This window comes from Panthera pardus, unplaced genomic scaffold, assembly GCF_024362965.1.
Source record: "Panthera pardus isolate Hobbes unplaced genomic scaffold, ASM2436296v1 HiC_scaffold_15, whole genome shotgun sequence".
Classification (NCBI taxonomy): domain Eukaryota; kingdom Metazoa; phylum Chordata; class Mammalia; order Carnivora; family Felidae; genus Panthera; species Panthera pardus.
This window is the reverse complement of record NW_026526710.1, coordinates 21,416,227-21,439,492: the sequence shown is the minus strand read 5'-3', so window position 1 is coordinate 21,439,492 and position 23,266 is coordinate 21,416,227. Positions and strand designations below refer to the sequence as shown.

The 23,266-nt window shown below is 37.8% G+C and overlaps 1 protein-coding gene and 1 pseudogene across 1 annotated transcript in view; one reads left to right on the top strand and one right to left on the bottom strand.

The window, feature by feature from the left end:
* The window catches only part of LOC109261428 (ankyrin repeat domain-containing protein 26-like), a 112,214-nt gene that overhangs the window by 52,379 nt on the left and 36,569 nt on the right, over positions 1-23,266 (bottom strand). The window contains exons 9-13 of the mRNA XM_053902241.1: positions 23,070-23,131; positions 16,978-17,144; positions 6,082-6,252; positions 4,075-4,108; positions 3,347-3,497 (exon numbers count right to left, since the gene is read on the bottom strand). Of these exons, the coding sequence (XP_053758216.1) occupies positions 3,347-3,497; positions 4,075-4,108; positions 6,082-6,252; positions 16,978-17,144; positions 23,070-23,131 (585 nt within the window). The remainder of the gene's footprint in view (positions 1-3,346; positions 3,498-4,074; positions 4,109-6,081; positions 6,253-16,977; positions 17,145-23,069; positions 23,132-23,266) is intronic.
* LOC128777030 (40S ribosomal protein S15a-like) lies at positions 1,855-2,907 on the top strand (annotated as a pseudogene).

Below are 23,266 nucleotides of genomic sequence, written 5' to 3'. Positions count from 1 at the left end.
GCACTATACTAGCAGTTCTAGCCAACGCAATCAAACAAGAGGAAGCAACAAAGGACATCCAAATAGAAAATGAAGTGAAACTGTCTCTATAGCAATGCCATGGTCACAAAATAGAAGTTGGCAAACTCCCACCTGTGGGCCACGTTACTTGTTTTGGTAAATTAAATTTTATCCAATACAGCCATGTCCATTAATGTATGCAGTATCTATTGACTAACCTTATAGTACAATGGCAAAGCTGTTTAGTTGCGACAGAGAATGTATTAGCTACAAGTCTACAATATTTACCATTGTTAGTAAAATAGTAATTAAAAATGAATTTTAATGAACTTTGCTTATGTAGAAAATCTGACAGAATTAAGAAAAATGCTACTAGAATTAATGAATTTATAGCGGTACATGGATGACTCAGTCGGTTGAGTGTCTCTTGATTTCAGCTCAGGCTATGATCCCAGAGTCATGGGATGGAGCCCTATGACAGGCTTGCACTGAGCATGGAGACTGCTTAAGATTCTCCCTGTCTCTCTCTCTCTCTCTCTCTCTCTCTCTCTCTGCCCCTCTCCCCTGCTCATGTACTCTCTCTAAAATTAAATATATGTATACATATAAATTTATCAAGGTTGGAAGATACAGAATCATTACACAAAAATCAACTGTATTTCTATATACTAGCTATAAAAAATCAAAAATTAAAATTTCACGGCACCCGTGTGCCTCAGTTGGTTAAGCGCTGGCCTCTGGCTAAGGTCATGAGCTCAACGTTGGTGAGTTCAAGCCCCACGTCGGCTCTGTACTGACAGCTTGGAGCCTGGAGCCTGCTTCAGATTCTGTCTCCCTCTCTCTCTGCCCCTCCCCAGCTCATGCTCTGTCTCTCTCTCAAGGGTAAACAGTACAAAAAAAATTTAAATTTAAGATATATTATTTACAACTGCACTGAAAATAAAAAATAATCACAGTTAATATCATAAAAGACAGAAAGACCTATATATTAAAAACTACAAAATATTACTGAGAAAATTTTAAAAGACCTATATCAAGGGAGAGATACATCCTCTGCTCAGGGGTTAAAAAATTCAATATTGTCAAGAAGTCAATTCTTCCCAAATAAATCTGTAGATTCAACATAATCTAAACTTCATTTCCCGGAGACCACCAGAGTTGGGGTTTTTGTTTGTTTGTTTGTTTTTTTAAGAAACTGACAAACTATTCTAAAATTCACATGGAAATGCAAAGGATCCAGTGTAGCAAAAGAACACTGAAAAGAACCAAGCAGGACGACTAACACTACCTGATTTCAAAAATTCTTACAAGCTGGCAGTGATTAAAACAGCATAATATTGGTCCAAAGATGGCCAAAGAGATCAATGAGACAGAATAGAGCCCATAAATAAACCCACACATATATGGCCAACTGATTATGACAAAGGAGCAATGGCATAAAGTGGAGAAAACACAGCCTTTTCAATAAACGGTGCTGGAACAACTGGATATCCATATGCAAAAGAATGAACTTGTATCCATACTTTACATCATAAAAAAAGAATATAAAATGGGTCATAGATCTAAATGTGAGACCTCAAACTATAACACTTCTAAAAGAAAGCATGAGAGAAAAACTTTGTGACCTTGTGCTAGGCAAAGATTTCTTAGATATGGAAACCAAAACCTACAATCATACAAAAACAAATGAATGCGTACACTGGACTTCACCAAAAAGAAAAACTGCTCTTCAAAAACACTGTTGAGAGAAGGAAAAGTCACAGACTGGGACAAGAAAAACCTTGCAAAAAAAAAAAAGAGAGGTGATAAAGGAACTGTATCTAGCTCTTTCCACCATCTTTCTGTGCCACCATCATGATGCATGTGAATGTCATGGCAGATGCTCCCCAAAGCATAACAATACTGAAAAGAGAAGCAAACGCCAGGTTCTTACTAGGCCGTGCTCCAAAGACATTGTCCACTTTCTAACTGTGATGATGAAGCATGGTTACACTGGTGAATTTAAAATCATTGATGATCACAGAGTTGGGAAAATTGTTGTGAACCTCACAGGCAGGTTAAGCAAGCATGGAGTGACTGGCCCCAGAACTGATGGACAATGCAAAGATCTAGAAAAATGGCAGAATAATCTGCTCAGTTTGATTTCATTATACTGACCACCTCAGCTACAGTCATGGACCATGAAGAAGCAAGATGAAAACACACAGAAGGGGAAATCCTGGGATTCTTTTTCTAGGGATGTAATACGTATGTGCAAATAAAATGCCTCAATGGAAAACAAAAACAAAAACAACCACAAAAAAAACCCAAAAAGAAAACAAAATAAGAAGGAACTGTGTCTAGAATATACAAAGAATTCTGAAAACTCAACAAGAAAACAAACAAATTTTTAAAATAAAAAATGATTTGGACAATTCAAAGAAGATATACAGATGGCAAGCAAGCATGTGAAAATATGGTCAACATCGTCAGTTATTAGGAAAATGTATATTCAAACCATAATGATATATAAAATATCCATCCGAATGGCTAGGATTTAAAAAGCTGACAATACTAAGTGTTCATGAATATGTATGTAGGAATTGGTGCTCTCACAGACTGCTGGTGGGAATGGAAAACGGTACAACTCCTTTAGAAAACGATTTGGCAGCTTCATAATAAGGGAATATAAAGGGACATGAGATTTTTAAGGGTGATGAATATGTTAACTGTCTGGATTGCGGTTATCGTTTCATACGTGTAAACATATGTCAAAACTATCAAATGACACACTTCATATATGTGCAGTTTACCTAACTAAAGCTGTTGGAAACGAAAAGCTCTTTCACAGGAAGAAACGTCTAAAACAGTGGATAAGACACAGACGGAAAGAAGGATGTCAAACAATGCAAGACGAAGCCAGAGGACTGTGGCCTTTTAACCTAATAGCAATGAGAAGTAACAGCTAAGCTTTAAGCAAGGAGGTAACATGAAGAAATACACATTTTTTAAAAAATATATAATAATTATGGTTGCAGTGCAGACCAAGGTCCTGGGAGGTTGAACGGCAGGGAAAACAGTCCTGAGGTTATCTCAGTCATCTAGGAGAAAAATAATGACCTGACCTGGGTGAAGGCACAGAAGAGAAGCAGAGTTAACAAACACGTTAGATGTGCCATTTCCACTAAGAAAGGTACAGTAGAAATGATGACTCTTTGGCTGAGAGGATACAATAGTTCTCCTTTTATTTTAATATAAAACATATTTCTGAGATGAGCAGCTCTACAATACAGCAGTGTTCTATGGTGCAGTACTAGGCAAGGTGTGCACATATCGCTACAGCCATATACGTAAAAAGCCTTCCTACCTTTACAATCCATGCCAAGTTGTTCAATCAGCAACATGAAATTCTTAGAGTAAGGCAACTCACAATCCTCTGAGGCTGTTTCAGATTCAGATGAATCATTCAGATGAATGAAGTCGACAAGGTCATCCATAGAAGTAATTTGCTTTTTGACCTACAAATAAAGAATACCATTTCAAAATGTCCCCCAAATATTTATAAAATATACAGGGTGTAGAGAAGCGATAAATACCCATCTTTTTATAAAAGCAAACACAGGGGCACCTGAGTGGCTCAGTCGGTTGAGCATCCGACTCCATTGTGGCTCAGGTCATGACCTCAGGGTTCCTGAGTTTGAGTCCCACGTTGATCTCCACAATGTCAGCATGGAGCCTGCTTGGGATTCTCTCTCTCCCTCTCCCCATGCCCCACCCCACTCGTGCATGCTCTCTCTCAAAATACATTTTAAAAATAAGTGAATAAACATTTAAAAGCGAAATCACAGAGACTTTTTAAAAGAACGGATTTTTATCAAAAAGACACCGTTATCAATAGCTAGTATTTCTAAGTAACTTTTTCACAGCAAATGTCTCTACAACAAAGGAAGATTTTCTATTTTTTCACTACATCTTTCATAAAGTATTTTTTTTACCACCGAACAATATCTCTAATAAATATTTATCAAAATAATATAATAAAGTAAAAATAAAATAAATAAATAAAATAAAATTACATTGTCTATTTTTTCTTACCTTGTTCTTTTTCTTAGAAATTTTCTTTGCAGGTCTGAAAAAAACCCAACAATTCTTTTCAGGCAAATATTAAATACTTAAAATACAAAGAATACTTAAACCTATTGTTTCTGATATAAAATCTCTGCATTTGAAACTAATTTTCTACAAAGGGGATTAAACAATAGAGTAACATTAAACAGCATAGAAAATATACTACTACTAATATTAACAAAGGATTAGATGTATCCAGTTGTAATATATGTGCTGCTGAAGCGAGAACAACAAAGTACTAAATTTAGATAAAAACTAACAAAAGCAAAGGAAAATCCTAAGGCTACTTGCATTATTTGATAGGCATGATACCATTGTTTTTGTTGTTGCCATTTTTACTAAAAATAAGCTTTTACAAGCACTAAAACCTATTTGGAAAGTGCAAGTTAAGTCCCTATATGAAAGGACCCCTTTTTAACAATCGTGATATTAACGTGTTGAAGACTCACTGTGCAACTACTCTCTAGGCATTACTATGAGCACTTTACATGTCTTCAAGGTATTTGAAGCCCCACAACAATCTTATGAAGTAGGTTATTATAGTCGGTATTGTACACAGGAAGAAAATGAGGCACAGAAAGTCGAAGTGACTTGCCCAAGAAGCCCTAATCGCTGGCCAAGAACACACCCTGAATTCAAACCCAGGAATGTGCCTTCAAAGCATGTGTTTGATAACATGTGGTTAAAGTAATACTTAAGTGTTTCTAACTAATATAATAGCAAATGAATCTACATTATTATTCTATTTCTAGCTATAGCTGTACATAACAATTTCTGAATCTTACACATTCTTTTAAGAGACTTTATGCCTAGGCAATATTGGAAATCTACTTTCAATAAACTGCAGATTTGCTTCTTCTACAGAAGTTCATCAACAGGCATTCATTTGTTCATTCAACTGTTTATTCCCACATTCAACACATACTTCTTGAACATATAATCTGTGTCAATGACACTGTTGGTACAGGAAGCATGGCTTTTGTAATTTAGAGCTTTCCAGTCCAAAAGGAATAATCTGTGATGGGTTACTAGTTTATTTTCCAATTGTAAAGAAACAAAATCTTCCCCTTTCCCCAGAAAGTAAATAAATATTAACTTGATATAACCAGATACTTTCAAGTCCCTAACAAAATCATAGCTATTCATGACGCTATCAAAGGCACTGAATATCTAAAATCATCAAGGAAGGATTAGTTCTGTTCAGAATGGCCTCAGTGTTTGCATACATTTATTATAAGTGTGAGTGTGTGTGTGTATGTATATATATATATATACATATATATATATATGTATGTATATATATGTACATATACATACACACACACACATATACTTATATATACATATAGAATTTACACACAGGTATACATATATATATATATACTTGCATACATACATATATATATTTTTAAATCTGCACATTCAATTATAGGAGAATACCCCATTGTGGAACCAATTCTGAATAAACCAACTTCTTCCACAAAATTACATGAATAGGAGTACTAAAGACAGTTACTATAATCTTTAAAAGATACTGTAATACACTCAACAAACTTCCTAATGTTTGGAAACGCAAACAAAATTAAATTAACTAACCATGTCTATCTCTATTGATCATTTCCAACAGCATACATACTCTAAAAGCTCCCATCTTAAAATAAAAAGAGCAAGAAAATGCCTTTGCAACTCACATTCTTTTTCAGTTATCATCCATTTCTCTATTACCTTTCCCAATTAAAATGCTCTAAGGAGTTGTTTACACTTACTCATCTTCCACGCTTCCATGGTGACTACTGAAACTGCTCCTTGACAAAGTCACTTACCCTCATCACAACTTTTCAAGCAGTGTGTTTGATATGTTGAGTTATTTCTTGCTTTAGCTTGGACCTACCTACACTACAGCATCTTATTTCCACAAAAGGTAATCACTGCTAAAATTCCTTCACAGGCACATAAAGAATTTATAGATTTCACCTGCTTTCATGCTGATCCTTTTCACTGAAATGGCTGCCATCATTCTTTTGTAGTGGACCACCAGTTAGGGAATCGGCCTTCTTCAACACTGGTGTGATCACAGATCCTTTTGATGTCCCTTTTTCATTTTCACCTTCCTTTAACTTCTTCATATGTAAACCAGGTTCACTCCTTAAAAAAAAAAGCCATTAAAAAGCCATAAAAAAGCCAATGTTTTCTAATAATTTTGCTGATAAAGAATAAAAAGACAATTTTCATCAAGTTCTGAACAAGAAAGGCTTTATTGAAGAGGGAAAGGAAACAGGAGAGGTCACCAGGAAAAGAAACGGGAGAAAACCATTTTCTTAGAGATTAGAATGTAAGCACAAAGATTACATAGATGTCATCTAGGTGCCTTGAAAGGAAAAGTATACTTTTAGGAACTTGGAAAAAAAGCATAAGATACATGGAACCAAGTAGTAAGAGTCAGGAAAGAAATTCTGACTCAGACATGGAAGTAATAACTAGATTTGTGCTATATTTTCGGCTTTTGTTTTAAATATAAAAATGCTTCATTTCAACAAAGTTTTGAAATAGCATGAGGTCCATATAACATGAAAGAAGAAATCAGGGAAATATCTTAGGGGCAAAACTACTTTTAAAATACCCATATGTCAGAGCAATATCAGTATCATAGCTGAGTAAGATGTACCTTGTTGCGTCTCCCCACCTGCAACAAACTGGCATCTTATCCACCCAAGGGCAAAACTACCTTTGCAGGAGCTGTGGGAATCTAGCACCATATTCCGAGGGACCGAGGAAAAGTCTTGCCTACCCGTGCATCAGGTAACAGGCATACATACTACAGTCTAAACTGTGGACCTAGCAATAGCCCATAAAGTGCCTCCAGTCCCTCCCTCTCAGCCACATCTGGGAGTCCCTCCCTAGAAAACACTGTCTAGGATAATCACCCGTGGATGAGAGAGCCTTTTTTGGAAAACCAGGTGTCCTGCAGAGAATTTCCAGCATACCACTGGAGCAAAAAAATCAGGGTTGGACACACTGAAGAGGTAGTCATTAAAGACTGGAGGAGGTGACTGCTACTTCAAATGCAAAGACAGCAATGCAAAATTGCAAAGAATATAAAATATCAAGGAAATATGATACCATCAAAGGATCACAATAATCTTCCAGTAATCAATCGGAAACACATGGAGATCTGTAATTTATTCAAAAGAGAATTCAAAAACAGCAGTTTTCAGGAAACTCAGTGAGCTACAAGAAAAACACAAAAAGCCAACTCATTAAAATCAGAAAAACACTCTATGAATAAAATGAGAAGCTTAACAAAGAGCTGGAAATAGTAAAAACTGACTAAACAAAAATCCTGGAGCTGAAGTGTATAATGAAGGAGATGAATAAAGCAAGAGTGATCACTGACAGGAAATGGATCAAGCAAAAAAAAATGTGAATTTAAAGACAGGAACTATCAAATTATCCAGTCAGCAGAGAACAAAGTAAAAAGAATGAAAAAGAGTGAGGGAAGACTATGTGACTACAAGTGAACCCTCATAAGGCTACTAGCAATTTCTCAGCAGAAACCTTACATACCAGGAGGCAGTGGGATTATACATATTCAAAGTGCTAAGAGAAAAAAGACTACCAATCAAGAATACTTTACTCAGCAAAATTACCCTTCGGAAATCAAGTCAAATAAATACATTTGATACACTGCATTAACAGGATAAAAAAATCATATGATCATCCCAGCATGTGAGGAAAAAGCATTTGACAAAATTCAACATCTTTTCAGGATAAAAACTCTCAATAAAGTGGGTACTGAATTATCACACCTGGACATAGTGAAGTCCAATATGATAAGCCCATGGCCAACATCATATGCAGTGGTAAAAAACTGAAAGCTTTTACTCTAAGTTCAAGAACAAGGCAAAGTTGCCCACTTGACCACTCCTATTCAACAGGATACGGGAAGTCCTAGCCAAAGCAGTCAGGCAAGAAAAGGAAATGAAAGGCATCCAAATCAGAAAAGAAGACATAAAACCGTCTTTGTTTGCAGATGATATGTTCTTATATATAGAAAATCCTGAAGATACCACCAAAAAGCTTTTCTTTTCAAAGGATGAAGCATACAAAATTAACATAAAGATGCAGGGGTGCCTGGGTGGCTCAGTCAGTTAAGCTTCTGATGTCGGCTAAGGTCATGATCTCGTGGTTTGCGGTTCAAGCCCTCTATTGGGCTCTGTGCTGACAGCTCAGAGCCTGGAGCCTGCTTTGGATTCTCTCTCTCTCTCTCTCTCTCTCTCTCTCTCTCTCTCTGGCCCTCCCCTGTCCACACTCTGTCTCTTTAGCCTCTACTACAAAGCTGTCTTTAGCCTCTACTACAAAGCTGTGATCATCAAGACAGTATGGTATTGGCACAAAAACAGACACACAGACCAATGGAATAGAATAGAGACCCCAGAAGTCTCTATTCTGGGGTCACAAATGTATGGCCAACTAAGCACTGACAAAGCAGGAAAGAGTATCCAACGGAAAAAAAAAAAAAGACAGTCTCTTTCTTCTGGGAGAACTGGACAGCAACATGCAGAAGAATGGAACTAGACCACTTTCTTACACCATACACACAAATAAACTCAAAATGGATGAAGGACCTGAATGTGAGACAGGAAACCATCAAAACCCTAGAGGAGAAAGCTGGAAAAACCTCTTTGACCTCCGCTGCAGCAATTTCTTACTCAACACATCTCAAAAGGCAAGGGAATTAAAAGCAAAAATGAACTATTGGGACCTCGTCAAGATAAAAAGCTTCTGCACTGCAAAGGAATCAATCAACAAAACCAAAAAGTAACCGACAGAATGGGAGAAGATATTTGCAAATGACATATCGGATAAAGGAAGGGCTAATGTCCAGAATCTGTAAAGAACTCACCAAACTCCACACCCACAAAACAAATAATCCAGGGAAGAAATGGGCAGAAGACATGAATAGACACTTTTCCAAAGAAGACATCCAGATGGACAACAGACACATGGAAAGATGCCCAATGTCACTCCTCATCAGGGAAATACAAATCAAAACCACACTGAGATACCACCTCACGCTGGTCAGAGCGGCTAAAATGAACAAATCAGGAGACTATAGATGCTGGCGAAGATGTGGAGAAACAGGAACCCTCTTGCACTGTTGGTGGCAATGCAAACTGGTGCAGCCACTCTGGAAAACAATGTGGAGGTTCCTCAAATGATTACAAATAGAACTACCCTATGACCCAGCAATAGCACTGCTGGGAATTTACCCAACGGATAAGGAGTGCTGATGCATAGGGGCACATGTACCCCAATGTTTACAGCAGCACTTTCAACAATCGCCAAATTATGGGAAGAGCCTAAATGTCCATCACCCGACGAATGGAGAAAGAAGATGTGGTTTATATATACAGTGGAATACTACTTGGCAATGAGAAACAGTGAAATCTGACCATTTGCAACAACGTGGATGGAACTGGAGGGTATTATGCGAAGTGAAATAAGTCAGGCAGAGAAAGACAGATACCATATGTTTTCACTTATATCTGGATCCTGAGAAACTTAACAGGAGACCATGGGGGGGGTGGGGCAGGGGGAAAATGTTACAGAGAGGGAGGGAGGCAAACAATAAGAGACTCGTAAACACTGAGAATCAACTAAGCGTTGATAGGAGATGGGGGAGAGGGGAAAGTGGGTGATGGGCATTGAGAAGGGCACCTGTTGGGACGAGCAGTGGGTGTTGTACGGAAACCAATTTGACAATAGATTATATTTAGTAAAAAAAATTACGAAATCAACATCAAGAAATCAGTTGCATTTCTACACACTAACAATGAAATAGCTGAAAAAGAAATATAAGGAAAAAATCCCCTTCCCCCAAACATCAAAAAGAACAAAATACTTTGGAATAAATTTAATCAAGGACTTTCTGAAAGATAGGTACAGTAAAGACTACAAGACATTGGAAAAGAAACAGCAGAGACACAAACAAATGGGAAGATACCCCGTTGTTTATGGATTAGAAAAATTAGTATCATTAAATATCCACATTACCTGAAACCACCTACAGAGTCAATGCAATCCTTGTCAAAATTCCAATGACCTTTTTCACAGAAATAGGAAAAGCATTCCTCAAATGTGTAAGGAACAAAAAAGACCCCAAATAGCCAAAGCAATCCTAAGAAAGAAGAACAAAGCTGGAAGCATCACACTTGCTGGTGTCAAACTATTACAAAGTTATGGTAATAAAAACCGTATGAAGTTGCACAAAAACAAACACAAACATGAATGAAACAGAATCAAGAACCCAGAAATAAACCCATGCATGAAGTCAACTAAAAACCCATGCATAAAGTCTCTTTGTTAAGAGACCCGAGAATACTCACAAGAGAAAAGGTAATCTCTTCAATACATGATGCTGAGAAAAGTGGACATTAACATGCAACAGAATAAAACTGTGCCTCTACCTTACACCACTCACAAAAGTTAACCCAAACTCAAATAACGACTTCCATATAAAATCTTAAATCATAAAACTCCTAGAAGAAAACACAGGATAAAAGCTCCTTGGCATAGATCTTACGAATGATTTAGGATAGGACATCCAAAGTACAAGCAATAAAAGCAAAAACAACCGATGCAATCAACAATGTTTCCGCACAGCAAAAGAAACAAGCAACATGACGGAAAGGCAACCTATGGAAAGGATGAAAACATTCGCAAGCTACAAATATGAAAAACGTCAATATCTAAAATGTGTAACGAATTCGTACAACTCAACAGCTAAAAACAAATATAATTAAAAACTGGGCAAGGCACCTTCATAGACGTCTCTCCTCAGAACATATTCAGATGGCCAAGGGTACACAAGAAGGTGCTCGATATCACTATTCATCAGGGCAATGCAAATCAAAACTGCAGTATATAGATATCACTTTGCCCTATTAAAATGGCTATTGTCAAAAAGACAAGAGATATCGTTGGCAAGGATGTACAGGAAAGGAATTCCTTGTACTGCTGCAGGACTGTAAATTGGGACAGCCGCTATGTAAAACAGTATGGTGGCTCCTCAACACACTAAAAATAGAACCTCCATATGAGCCAATAATCCCATTTCTGGGTATATATCTTAAAGACATGACATCCTTACCTTGGAGAGATAGCTGCAGCCCTCTGTTTATTGCAGCATTATTTACAATAGTCAAGAAACAACCTAAGCATCCATCAATGGATCCATGCATTAAAAAATATGGTATATATTTACAATGGAATACTTTCAGCCACAAGCAAGAAGGAAATCCTGCCATTTGTGACAACATGAGTGAAACTTGAGGGCTTTATGCTTAGTGAAAAGAAGTCAGACACAGGAAGACAAATACTGTATGATCTGACTTATATGTGGAATTAAAAAAAAAATGCACGGAAAACAGAACAGACTGGTGTTGCCAGGGTTAGGAGGCTGTGAGAAATGGGTAGATATTGGTCAAAGGGTACAAACTACCTGTTACAAGATTAATAAATTCTGGGGATTTAATGTGCAGGATGGTGACTACAGTGGACAATACTGTATCATATCATTTGAAAGTTGCTACAAGAGTAGATCATCACAAACAAGAGAGGATAATTATGTGAGCTGATGGAAGTATTAACACTATTGTGGTAATCATTTGACAATATAAAAATGTACCAAATTAATACACGTATACCTTACAGTTACACAGATGTATGTTACTTATATCTCATAAATCTGGAAAAACTTCAAAAATTCAAAAGTACTCATATTGGCTGAGTCCATTAAGTGTATGACTTTGGCTCAGTTTGTGATCTAAGGGTTTGTGGCTTCGAGCCCCACATCGGGCTGTGTGCTGACAGCCCAGAGCCTGGAGCCTGCTTCGGAACCCTCCCTCTGCCCCTCCCCCACTCTCACTTTGTCTCTCTCCAAATGAATAAACGTTTAAAAAAATTTAAAAAAAATGATTTGGTAACTTTTGTATACTTTTAGCCTAATATCTAGTCCTGATAGAAAACACTGGGAGATTCACCAAAAAGAAAATTATAATTCTTTTTTCATGGGCTAAATGCATGCAACAGAATATTATTACCATACAGCTACGTACATTTCCAAAAAGAATGAAATTTCCCACAGATTATTTAGGACTTAAACATGAGCCCCGAAGAGCACCAAAAACAAAAACAAAACTAGCAATTGTGTTTTTTTCAAAAAACTGTTATACAGATAACTTTTCTTGTTGAAATAACATCCAAGAAAAGAAGAATCTTTCTGAAAGCAATTATCAAACAATTCCTCTCGACCCAAACATCAAAAATGAATCTGTAATTATAGAATTTAAAATGGCTTTCATTTTGAACCCAGTCAATACAAGCAACTTTTAAGTAGAAAACATCTGGTGAAAGCCACCGCAAACTTAGAAAAACACAAAACAAAACAAAACAAAACAAAACAAAACAAAACCCCCCTAACACGTAGCCATGGTAACAAGAAGCCACCAGAATCAGTTTTAAACGTGTTAATCAATGCCCACCAGCCCTACTCACCAACCAATCCATTTCAGCTCCTTCCTTCTGAAAGACAGCCAATAAAGGACAAAAACCACTCCAATACACATGCTTCAGCGTGTGCTGCCAACCAATCCACAACAGTCTCCAAGCACCCGAATAAGCATGGTGCTTCAAATGATGACAAACCATTTAATTTTCTGAAAGTCCCCCAATCCTTAAACTCCACTCTTCCCCAAACCCTGTATAAGAATAGCAGACTCCTCTGTTAGAAAAGACTATACCTAACCAGCATAGCTCGCTCTTATTTGTAAGCGATAAATGCCAACTTCATCTTTTTATTTCAGATCTTGAGGGCTCAGAATCCTTTGGCAAGAATCTTTAAAGTCGTATAATAATTTGCCACCATATTTTAGTTTCCTTAATAAATATAAAGGAAGTTTGCTATTCCTTTGATACATTTCACCATAATTAAAACTAACATAAATACAACTAAAAGAATAAGTAGCAAGTAAACACAATATTGGGCCGCCCAAACCCCCCCCCCCAAAAATGTATACAACTGGCAGGTTTAGTTGTCAGAATGAACCCATGCCAAACTTTGTAAAAGTGAGGACTAGTATTATGTTAGAAACAATACACACAGGTTAAACTCCGTTCACTCAATAAACATTACCGAATAAGTACTATATAGACTAGAACATTTTCTAGGCACTGAGGACATGGCAATGAACAGATAACAATCCTACTCATGAGTGAAGTAAACCTACAATAACAATAAGCTACACAGGCCAAACATACAGTATTAGAGGAGAAAAACTAAAGCAGAGAAATCACATTTTGAGGTGTTATAGGGAAAAGGGGGTTGCAGTACTAGTCAGGATGGCCAAGAAAGGCCTTGCTGAGAAAGTGACTTTTAAGCAAAAACCTGAAAGAAAAAACAAACAAAAAAGGAAAAAGCAAGCCATGAGGTATCTGAGGGAAAGCATTCCAGATAGAGTCAACAGCAAGTACAGAAGTATGTCCAAAGTACTGAAAGAGTAGTGAGAAATTCAGTATAGCTGGACAGAATGAAAGGGGTAGAAAAAAGTTCAAATCAGAGAGAGAGAGGAGGAGACACCTGATCATATACAGGCCTTGTCGGCATTAGGAAGAGTTTTGGCATGTACTCTGAGTGAAATGGGAGGCAATTAGGCTTGAGCAGAGGAAGGACACAATCTGACTTACGTTTTACTAGATCCAATGTGTTTAGAATTAACGGAAACAGAGGAAAAACAAAAGAAACAAACAAACAAGAAGACCAGTTAGTTACCTAGTACTCCAATATAAACAACAGATGATAGTCTCTTGGCCATGGAAGATGTGTTTGGATTCTGGATATATTTGAAGGAAGACCGGACAAGATTCGCTGACAGATGAGATGTGATGTGTATGAAAAAGAAAAAGAAAAGAGAAAGAAAAATAGAAAGAAAAAGAAAGACAGGACTCAAAGATAATACCAAGTTTTTTAGCAGAGCAACTCATAGAACTGTTATTAACCCAATTAGGAAAGACATGAAAGGCAAATATTAAGAAAGAATATCAGGAGTTCAATTTGGGACATGTTAAGTTTGCAATAGCTATCCAGAAAGAGGTATCAAGTAGGCAGTTTGATATGCGGGCCTGGAATTATGGAGAGAGAACCGGGCTGGAGATATAAACTTGAGGATCATTAGAATATACAAGATAGTAAAAGTCAAGAGAAGGAAAATCAAAGGCCAATTCCTGGAAGACATCAATGGGTTAAAAGGTGGGGGACGAGGAGAAACAAGCAAATCAGGCTGAGGTGTACAGACTAGAAAGGCAGCGGCAAAATCAGGTGAGTGAGTGATATCCTACAAGCAACATGGAGACAGAACTTGGGAGGAGAGAGTTTTCCATTGGGTGTAATATTTCTGAAAGGTTAAGTCAAATGAGATGTATGAAATTAGGTTTAGATTTAGTAAAGTGAAAATTGGTGGTAACCTTGAAAAAACAATTCTGGAGGAGCGAGAGGGAAAATTGCTACAATGAATTCAAGAGTGGATGGGAGGGAGGGAAATCAGGATCAAAGAGTGAAGAAGGCTCTTGAAGGATTTCATAGCTAAGTGGAGTGGTCATGGTTGATCTAATTTTCTATTATTGCTGTAGTTTTCAATTGTTACATAATGATTAGGTAGTAATTTGCAATATTTGGAAGTCTTAAAATTGCATATATGTAACACTAGTTTTTTTTGTGTGTTTTGCTTTTTTTAAATGCCACACCAAGGTACTAAATAACTCACAAAATTATACAATGAGAAGAATCCTTAAAATTTTTCTAGATATATAATATTATATAAGCTGATTACCATTTTTCTCATGCTTAGAAAGACCACGGAAAAACTAAGTTTCAAGGGCAGTATTTGTGCTTGATAAAAATTATGGAACTCTAAGGGCACCTGGGTGGCCCAGTCCATGAAGCATCCAGCTCTTGATTTCGGCTCAGGTCATGATCTCTAGGATCTCTAGCATCGAGCTCTGCACTGACAGCACGGAGCCTCCTTGGGATTCTCTCTCTCCCTCTCTCTTTGCCCCTCCCCCACTCATGTGTGCATGCTCGCTCACTCTCTCTCTCAAAATAAACAAACACTTTTAAAAAAGTCACCTAACTCCAGGCTATTACATACTATCCAAAGTAATTAGTCCCATTAAAATTTTATACACAGAAGTAAAAGGGGGTGGGAATGCAGAAAATAGTCCTACTTTGTGAACTGAATTGTCATCAATTGCATAACATGAAGGCACTGTTGAAAAATTTGGTGTGGGGCATGTTGAAATATATTCTCTAAAAAGGCAGGATAATGGAATGCAAGCAAGGTACCTTTATGAAAACAATTCATTGCATTATCAGCATCTTGGTTTATAGCACAGGGGTCATGAAATGTTTATATAGAATATGAGACATGTTGCCACGTGAAACCTCTTGGCAATATTCAGATTAAGCTGAGGGTCCAACATTGGAGCACTCATGCACTGGGAAACAAAACCAAAAATCTAATAGCTAGCAATTTTGTTGGTAATGAAGTAGACTGCCAGTGTAGCAGGGAACTTCCTTTTGCAATTCAGTAGATATTAAAAGTATTCTAACAAAATGTGCATAAGACATGACATCAAACCAAACCAAATGCTTTAAATATACTTTGTTAAACCAGCAGGACACATAGACCTAAATTCATTTTTTAAAATGGTCACCTATTCCATTACTTTAGAGAAGTGAAACTTAACTTCCTTATTAATGAATGGATATTTCGCCTATCTCTGGGGCACCTAGGTGGCTCAGTCTGGTGAGCATCCGACTGTTGATGTTGGCTCAGGTCATGATCTTGTGGTCGTGAGATCGAGCCCTGTGTTGGCCTCTGCACTGTTAACGTGGAGTCTCCTTGGGATTCTCTCTCTCTCCCTCTCAGTCTCTGCCCCCCCTCGATGCTTGGGCTTCTGAGTGTGCACATTCTCTGTCTGTCTCTCAAAAGAAGTAAATAAGCATTTAGACTGTCTCCAAATGTTTGATATGGGAAAGCTATAATAAATATCCTTCACATATACATGTAACATATTTATATAAGTAACCTTAATATATCTGTCCTATTTTGTATATGTAATAATATATAATAAATGCCCTTACAGTGTGTGTGTGTGTGTGTGTGTGTGTGTGTGTTTGCACGCACAGGCGCACGCCCTTGCTTATAGAAGTCACGTATTTCAGAAGGACCCAGTCCTGGCAACGAAACCATTGGAATAAAGGGATGACCTACCTGAAATATTTTTCTCATGTTATATTATTTATTTTTGACAGTGACAGAGACAGAGCACAAGCAGGGGAGGGGCAGAGAGAGAGGGAGACACAGAATCTGAAGCAGGCTCCAGGCTCTGAGCTGTTAGCACAGAGCCTGACGCAAGGCTCAAGCTCGTGAAGTGCAAGATCATGACCTGAGCCGAAGTTGGACGCTTAACCAACTGAGCCACCCAGGTGCCCCGACATATTTGAAATTTTGAAATACACCGTTAAATCACCTTTCCAAAAGGAGTCACCAATTTCATCCAGCCACAGTGTCTAAGAATGTCATTTTCCTCACATTTCGTAACTTTGGTTATTTTTTTAATAAAATATTTATCACTATGACTGCAAAAAATGGTATCTCGTTGGTATTTACATTTTTCTCATTAGCACGTAGGATGAAATATCTCCACGAAAAATACGAAATTTGTTCATCGTGAACATTAGCTCAAACTAGAAAAGTTTGTTGCATAGGAAAATAACAATGACCTACTATTTAAATATTGCTATAGGCTTACCTATCGGAATCTTTTTTTTCTCCAATAGGCAATTGATGGTTATCAGTTTTTCCATTCTGTCTTTGTGGAATTAATCCAGCAGCCGCAGCATCATGTATGTTTTCTGATACTTCCATGTCACTTCCTCTGTGCTTCTTTTTTTCTTCAACCTTTAATGGAACTTGATACTAAAGGTAATTGTTACTTCAGTCAATAAAAAGAAGTTTTTTCATTAGTTTCATCAGTTGACACTTAGTTTGTCATAAATTCAATGGAGGAAAATATTTTGTGTTTACTTTATCATTACAAGTAACTGTAATTTTTATAAACTCTGCTTCATTTCTGTTGAAATTTAAAAAAAGCAAAAGTTACCAATATTTCTAAAAGGGCTTTCTTAATTTTGTACTCTTATTCATGTCCACATTCCCCACCCACCCCCACCCCATCTGACCAAGAGATACAAAGAAATAAAAAGACAAAAGACAAAATTTGTCCTTTGCTATCCTTACCACCTGGGTTTTACACAACAGCCAGATTTAAAACATGGGACATGGAGGTGCTCCAGTAACAAAAACAGGGAGCTTTCCTCTTTCTGCACGGAGCTATTCTTTCCCTGACTGCCTTTTACAATTCTTTTTCTTTCGGATCCTAAGGTTCTCAAAAACAGTGACAGTGTCCCCTAAAATTTATGAACCAAAGTTTGCCACAACACAAAAGGAACAAAGTGAAACGGACGTTAGGGTGGAATTCTGGGACATTAGTAATGCTCTCCGAATCTCACATTCAATAACCATAACATTTTATAGGGAGAGGGTATAAACGTAATGATCACCTTTAATTCCATTTGCTACTGATAACGCGAGTAAAACTCGAAAAGGTTAAATGATTTGTCCCAAGTTCCTAAAGTGGCATTACCTAGCATTCTATGGCGCCAAAAGAGATGATACAATTCTTGAATGCTGACTCAGAGAAATGACCACAAATTCATTAAATTAATCAGACGCATGAAAAGTGTGCCTTTGGCACAGTAAATTAATACCTTGATAGGGGACGAGGGGATTAGCTACTTATTCTTCTAAAGGAGGGTATCTCTAGGTTTTGTCTATTTCTAAACTCCACACATCTCAAAACTCAGTTTTCTCCCTTGGAGTTCAATACTGAAGCTTTGCTGAAGGTTTGTGCTACCTACATGGTAAAAATCATACAGGCCAAAAGGTATCATACTTTATTGAACATAAAGTGAAGGGTTGACTCAACAGAAACATCTGAGAATGATGATTTTAAAAATGTGGGGAAAAAAGCAGTGATAATACAAATAGCTGTTATTGAGCCTATCTCAAAGGGGTCCTGTTGAAATTCTAAGTTCCAAGATTGTGAGTAAAGCAGACAAGACTGCATATATTTGTGGGCAATAAGCTTAGGAATTCCCTGAGCCTGCACTGATGGGTTAACCAGGCATAAAATATTACAAAGCCATAGGATGCTCACACCCAAGTTTGGGTAAACAAGATTAGGTAACTAAGTAGAGAGAGGGCGGGGCAAAGGCTCCAAGACAAAGGTGTGTGAGGGAAACCAGATTAGATATGCAGGAGGACACACTCCCCAATTTAGTACTATGGCAGAAAGCTGCTTTCACAGGAAGGAAGGACCAAATTAGGTAAACAGGTAAATAGGGCTATAGGCTGTAGGCTGCAGGGTGAAGATGCCCAGAGGGGAGCTAATTAGCAAAAGAAAGGTGCCTTGTGGATCCTGAGGTAGCATCCCTCTTCTCCCCTAGACTAGCTAAGATAAACAGAGAAGCTGCCTCAGGTCTGCTGTTAACAACCATCTGCCAGGCGCCAGGATTTTGTTTTATATTGACCCAAACCCCCAACACCCTGTATCTTCAAACCCCCTTTCCCTCATGCCCATGAGTTCATGTTCACAGATTGATTGTCTCTTTGTGCACGTCCATCACCATGTTTGGAAGCCTTCTGATCCTAATAAAAACAGAGCAAGGACCCTTAATCCGGGCTCCTGTGTTCTCGGGGACATTAGCTGTCTCTCCCATTGTAACCCTCCATCCCGCTGCTGTCTTGCTAGACAAGCAAGAACCCTAGACCCAGAGTCTACAGACACATACTGAAGCAATAAATAGACTGCTTTAGCTGGGAACATTTGTGTATATTCCTTCTCTTAGTTATTGCTTCTTTCCCATTTTATTGTTTACGGAAATGCAATTTATATTTAAGCCAATATGTTTTGTAAAAAAACCTGAAGATTATTATGTTTTTTAAGCAGTTTCTTTATTGGTTATTCTGGTTCATGAGGTCACATGGTACTTACATAGCTAAGTTGGTTTCCCAGTTCATATACTACTTGGAAGACTGACACAGAAACTTTAAGGAAAACAAATCATAAGAATGTTTTCCTGAACTCCTATTTGTTAGATAGCAGAAATAATCTATTTCCAGACACAATTACTTATTTAGACAATTCCATTGTATGCACACTCTTGTTCTCTTGAGTGGAAAATCAGAATGGATCAGATAATTGCTAAAGAGAAAAAACAAGAGTAACAGCAAGGCGGACCTCTATCTCTTTTGGAGGTTGAACTTTCTCTCTTTCCAAAGACAGGAACTCTACTTGTGACATGCCTATCTCATTCTTAAACCTTTGCATATCTTGATGTAATTCTTCACTTAGATATACTTCAGATGCTGGAAAACGAGATGCTGAAGAAGAACTCACAATTTCTAATTCAGAATCAATACTTTTATAGTTATGAGTACTGGCATTATCTGTATATAATGGCTTCTGGAAAAAAGTCTTGTACTGGTTTGTTTTCTCGTAAGTGTTTGTGACAGCAGAAATATCATCCCTTTTTGTTTGAACCGTGCGTTTCATCACATCGCAGCAGGCAAGCCACAAATCAAAAAGGCTCTCTGAATCACTAGACTGAGGTCTAATTTACAATCGGTGGTATTTGGGTCCATATTTTTTGCCATTTGCATGTCAAACTCTTGGCCTTCTTTCACTTTAAATGTAACTAGTGGGTTCCTTGCTTTTTTTATCTTCTATATCATTTTAAAAATCCTCATTGTTGTTAAAAAGATGCTCAATGTCTGGTTTGTTCTCATTTTCATAGTCTGATTACTATCTTTCTTTCTTTTTTTTTAATATGAAATGTATTGTCAAATTGGTTTCCATACAACACCCAGGGTTCATCCCAACAGGTGCCCTCCTCAGTGCCCATCACCCACCCTTCCCTCCCTCCCATCCCCCATCAATCCTCAGTTTATTCTGTTTGTAAGAGTCTCTTATGGTTTGGCTCTCTCCCTCTCTAAGGTTGTTTTTGTTGTTTTTTTGTTTTTGTTTTCACTTCCCCTCCCTCATGGTCTTCTGTTAAGTTTCTCAGGAACCACAAAAGAGTGAAAACATACGGTATCTGTCTTTCTCTGTATGGCTTATTTCACTTAGCATCACACTCTCCAGTTCCATCCACGTTGCTACAAAAGACCATATTTCATTCTTTCTCATGGCCAAGTAGTATTCCATTGTGTATATAAACCACAATGTCTTTATCCATTCATCGGGTGATGGACATTTAGACTCTTTCCATAATTTGGCGATTGTTGAAAGTGCTGCTATAGGGGCACCTGGGTGGCTCAGTCGGTTAAACGTCCGACTTCAGCTCAGGTCATGATCTCACAGTCTGTGGGTTCGAGCCCCACGTCAGGCTCTGTGCTGACAGCTCAGAGCCTGGAGCCTGCTTCGCATTCTGTGTCTCCCTCTCTCTCTGCCTCTCCCCTGCTCATGCTCTGTCTCTCTCTGTCTCAAAAATAAATAAAAACGTTAAAAAAAGAAAAGAAAAGAAAAAGAAAGTGCTGCTATAAACATAGGGTTACAAGTGCCCCTATGCATCAGCACTCCTGTATCCCCTGGGCAAATTCCTAGCAGTGCTATTGCTGGGTCATAGGGTAGATCTATTTTTAATTTTTTGAGGAACCTCCACACTGTTTTCCAGAGTGGCTGCACCAGTTTGCATTCCCACCAACAGTGCAAGAGGGTTCTTGTTTCTCCACAATCCTCGCCAGCATCCATAGTCTCCCGATTTGTTCATTTAGCCACTCTTGACCGGTGTGAGGTGATATCTCAGTGTGGTTTTGATTTATATGTCCCTGATGATTTGCTTTCATTTAAAGAAAGCTTAGAAGATGACTGGCAAGCATATTCTGGGGACCCAGAGTATGAATGAGAGAGAATGACATTTTCAAGACTAGGCTCTTTTTGTTCAGGAAATGCCTGAAATACTACCGAGGCAGACACTCCAAATGCACCTTCTTCCGTATTTGTCCAATTCGAAGGTATTTCCTTTCAGTTGGTTCCTTGTTAGAGTGACCCTGTGGTGGTTCTTCTTCAAGATGAGTAGGAATGCTGTATTGTTAACAAATTTCACCAAACTTCTGCTTTCACTCACTGGCGATGAGTTTTAAGCTCTTTTTCCAGTCTAATTTGCCTTATTTGATCCACATTTCCTCAAAGTTTTGCATAGAAGCATGTCTTAAATGTACAGATATATCATTCTCCCTATCACATTCCTTATCCATTGCTGGTCCTTGAGTCACTTTTTGCAGTTGCAAAAATGGATGGTTAACTTCCTTGTTTTGATTTTCACATGAATTTTCTGCCAGGATACATGTTTGTAAAAACACCTTATCCTTAAGTAATCAAGTATGGACAAAGAAAAATGAGAAAATAATTACAATTTTACTGTTAACTTTCTTAATCTATGTTTAGTTGTTCCCAAGTCACTGGATTGTAACTTCCTGTAAGAAGTGAAAACTAACTTGGCTCAGCCTAAGACAGAAGAAAAATATGAACTCATAAACTTCAGCTTGTCAGTTTTTGGAATTGGACAATTCATTACATGTTAAATCGACCAAAAAATTAAGTTAGATGGTTTTTAATGTTACAAACCTTAAAAACTATTTAGCTTACCATCCCTTATAACAAGCACTAAAGTGCATTTGAGTACTTTTTAAAGATTAATAACGAGAGAATTGGATAACTTTAAATTATTAGCAGCCAAATCAACTAATATCAAAGAGAAAGAAATGCGCTGGCAGTGTGAATCGGCTTAAGATTCTCTCTCTCACCCTGCCCTCACCTACCCACGTGCTCTGTCCTCACTCTCTCTCTCAAAAGAAATAATGAAAAGAAAAAGAAATCATAAGGCACAGAAAATACATTTACAGGATGGCACTCTATTTACTGAAAAATATCTGTGTGTAAGTGGACTCCCACAGTCCAAACCCATCTGGTTCAAGGGTCAACTGTATACCTATATGATGTCTCCACTAAGAGACTACAGGAACTTCACATAGCCCCAGATTAGAAAATCAAACACCCATTCCTACTTTCCCATTCTTTTCTGGACACTACTGCCATTTTATTGGCCTTCAGACATCTTCACATTTAAAACAAGTATTCTTGGCGGGCCTGGGTGACTTAGTCACTTAGGCGCCCAACTTTGGCTCAGCTCGTGTTCTCACAGTTCATGAGTTCAAGTCCTGCATTGGGCTCCTTGCTCTCAGTGCAGAGCCTGCTTCGGATCTTCTGTCCCCCCACCCCCTCTCAACACTAAACAAACATTCACCAAAAAAAAGTATCCTCAATATTTACTAAGTCAATATATGCCACTGTGATCATTTTGTCTTCTATTTCTATAGCACCCTTTACAGGTTACAAAACGTTGCCACATTTGTTCATTACACATAACCAAGAGGTGGGTATTAGTGCCATTTTTAGGAACGAGGTCATTGACATTCAAGCAAGTTTTTCCAAGGTCCCACAGCTAGGAAGTGACGGAACCAAGATGCTAGCATGTCTTTTGATTTCAAATACAGTGCTTGTAGCATTATGCAGCAGCTGCCTGAGCCTAAGAGATCAGGACCTTTTTACCTCCTTCCCTAGTTGTCACCTTAGAATAGGTCATCATTACTTTACTTATATTACTACAAGTATGACTGCGATGTTATTTTAATTATCCAAAAGTCAGGGTCAAAGCACCTCGTGGACGTTTTACCATCACTCCTCCATGCTTATACTTAAAACTAAGAAGAAGACAGTACCTCAGGAAGAGAAGTTGATTCTACATCTTCCTCTTCTCCCAATTCTAATGCTGACATCATATCTATAGGATACGGTCACAGATAAATTAATGTGTTACAGGAAAAATATGTGTTACTATGAATTTTAAACACAGACACATGTCTATCTCCGTTCATGACTATTTCAATAAAATAAAAGCAATAGCAGAAAAGATGTT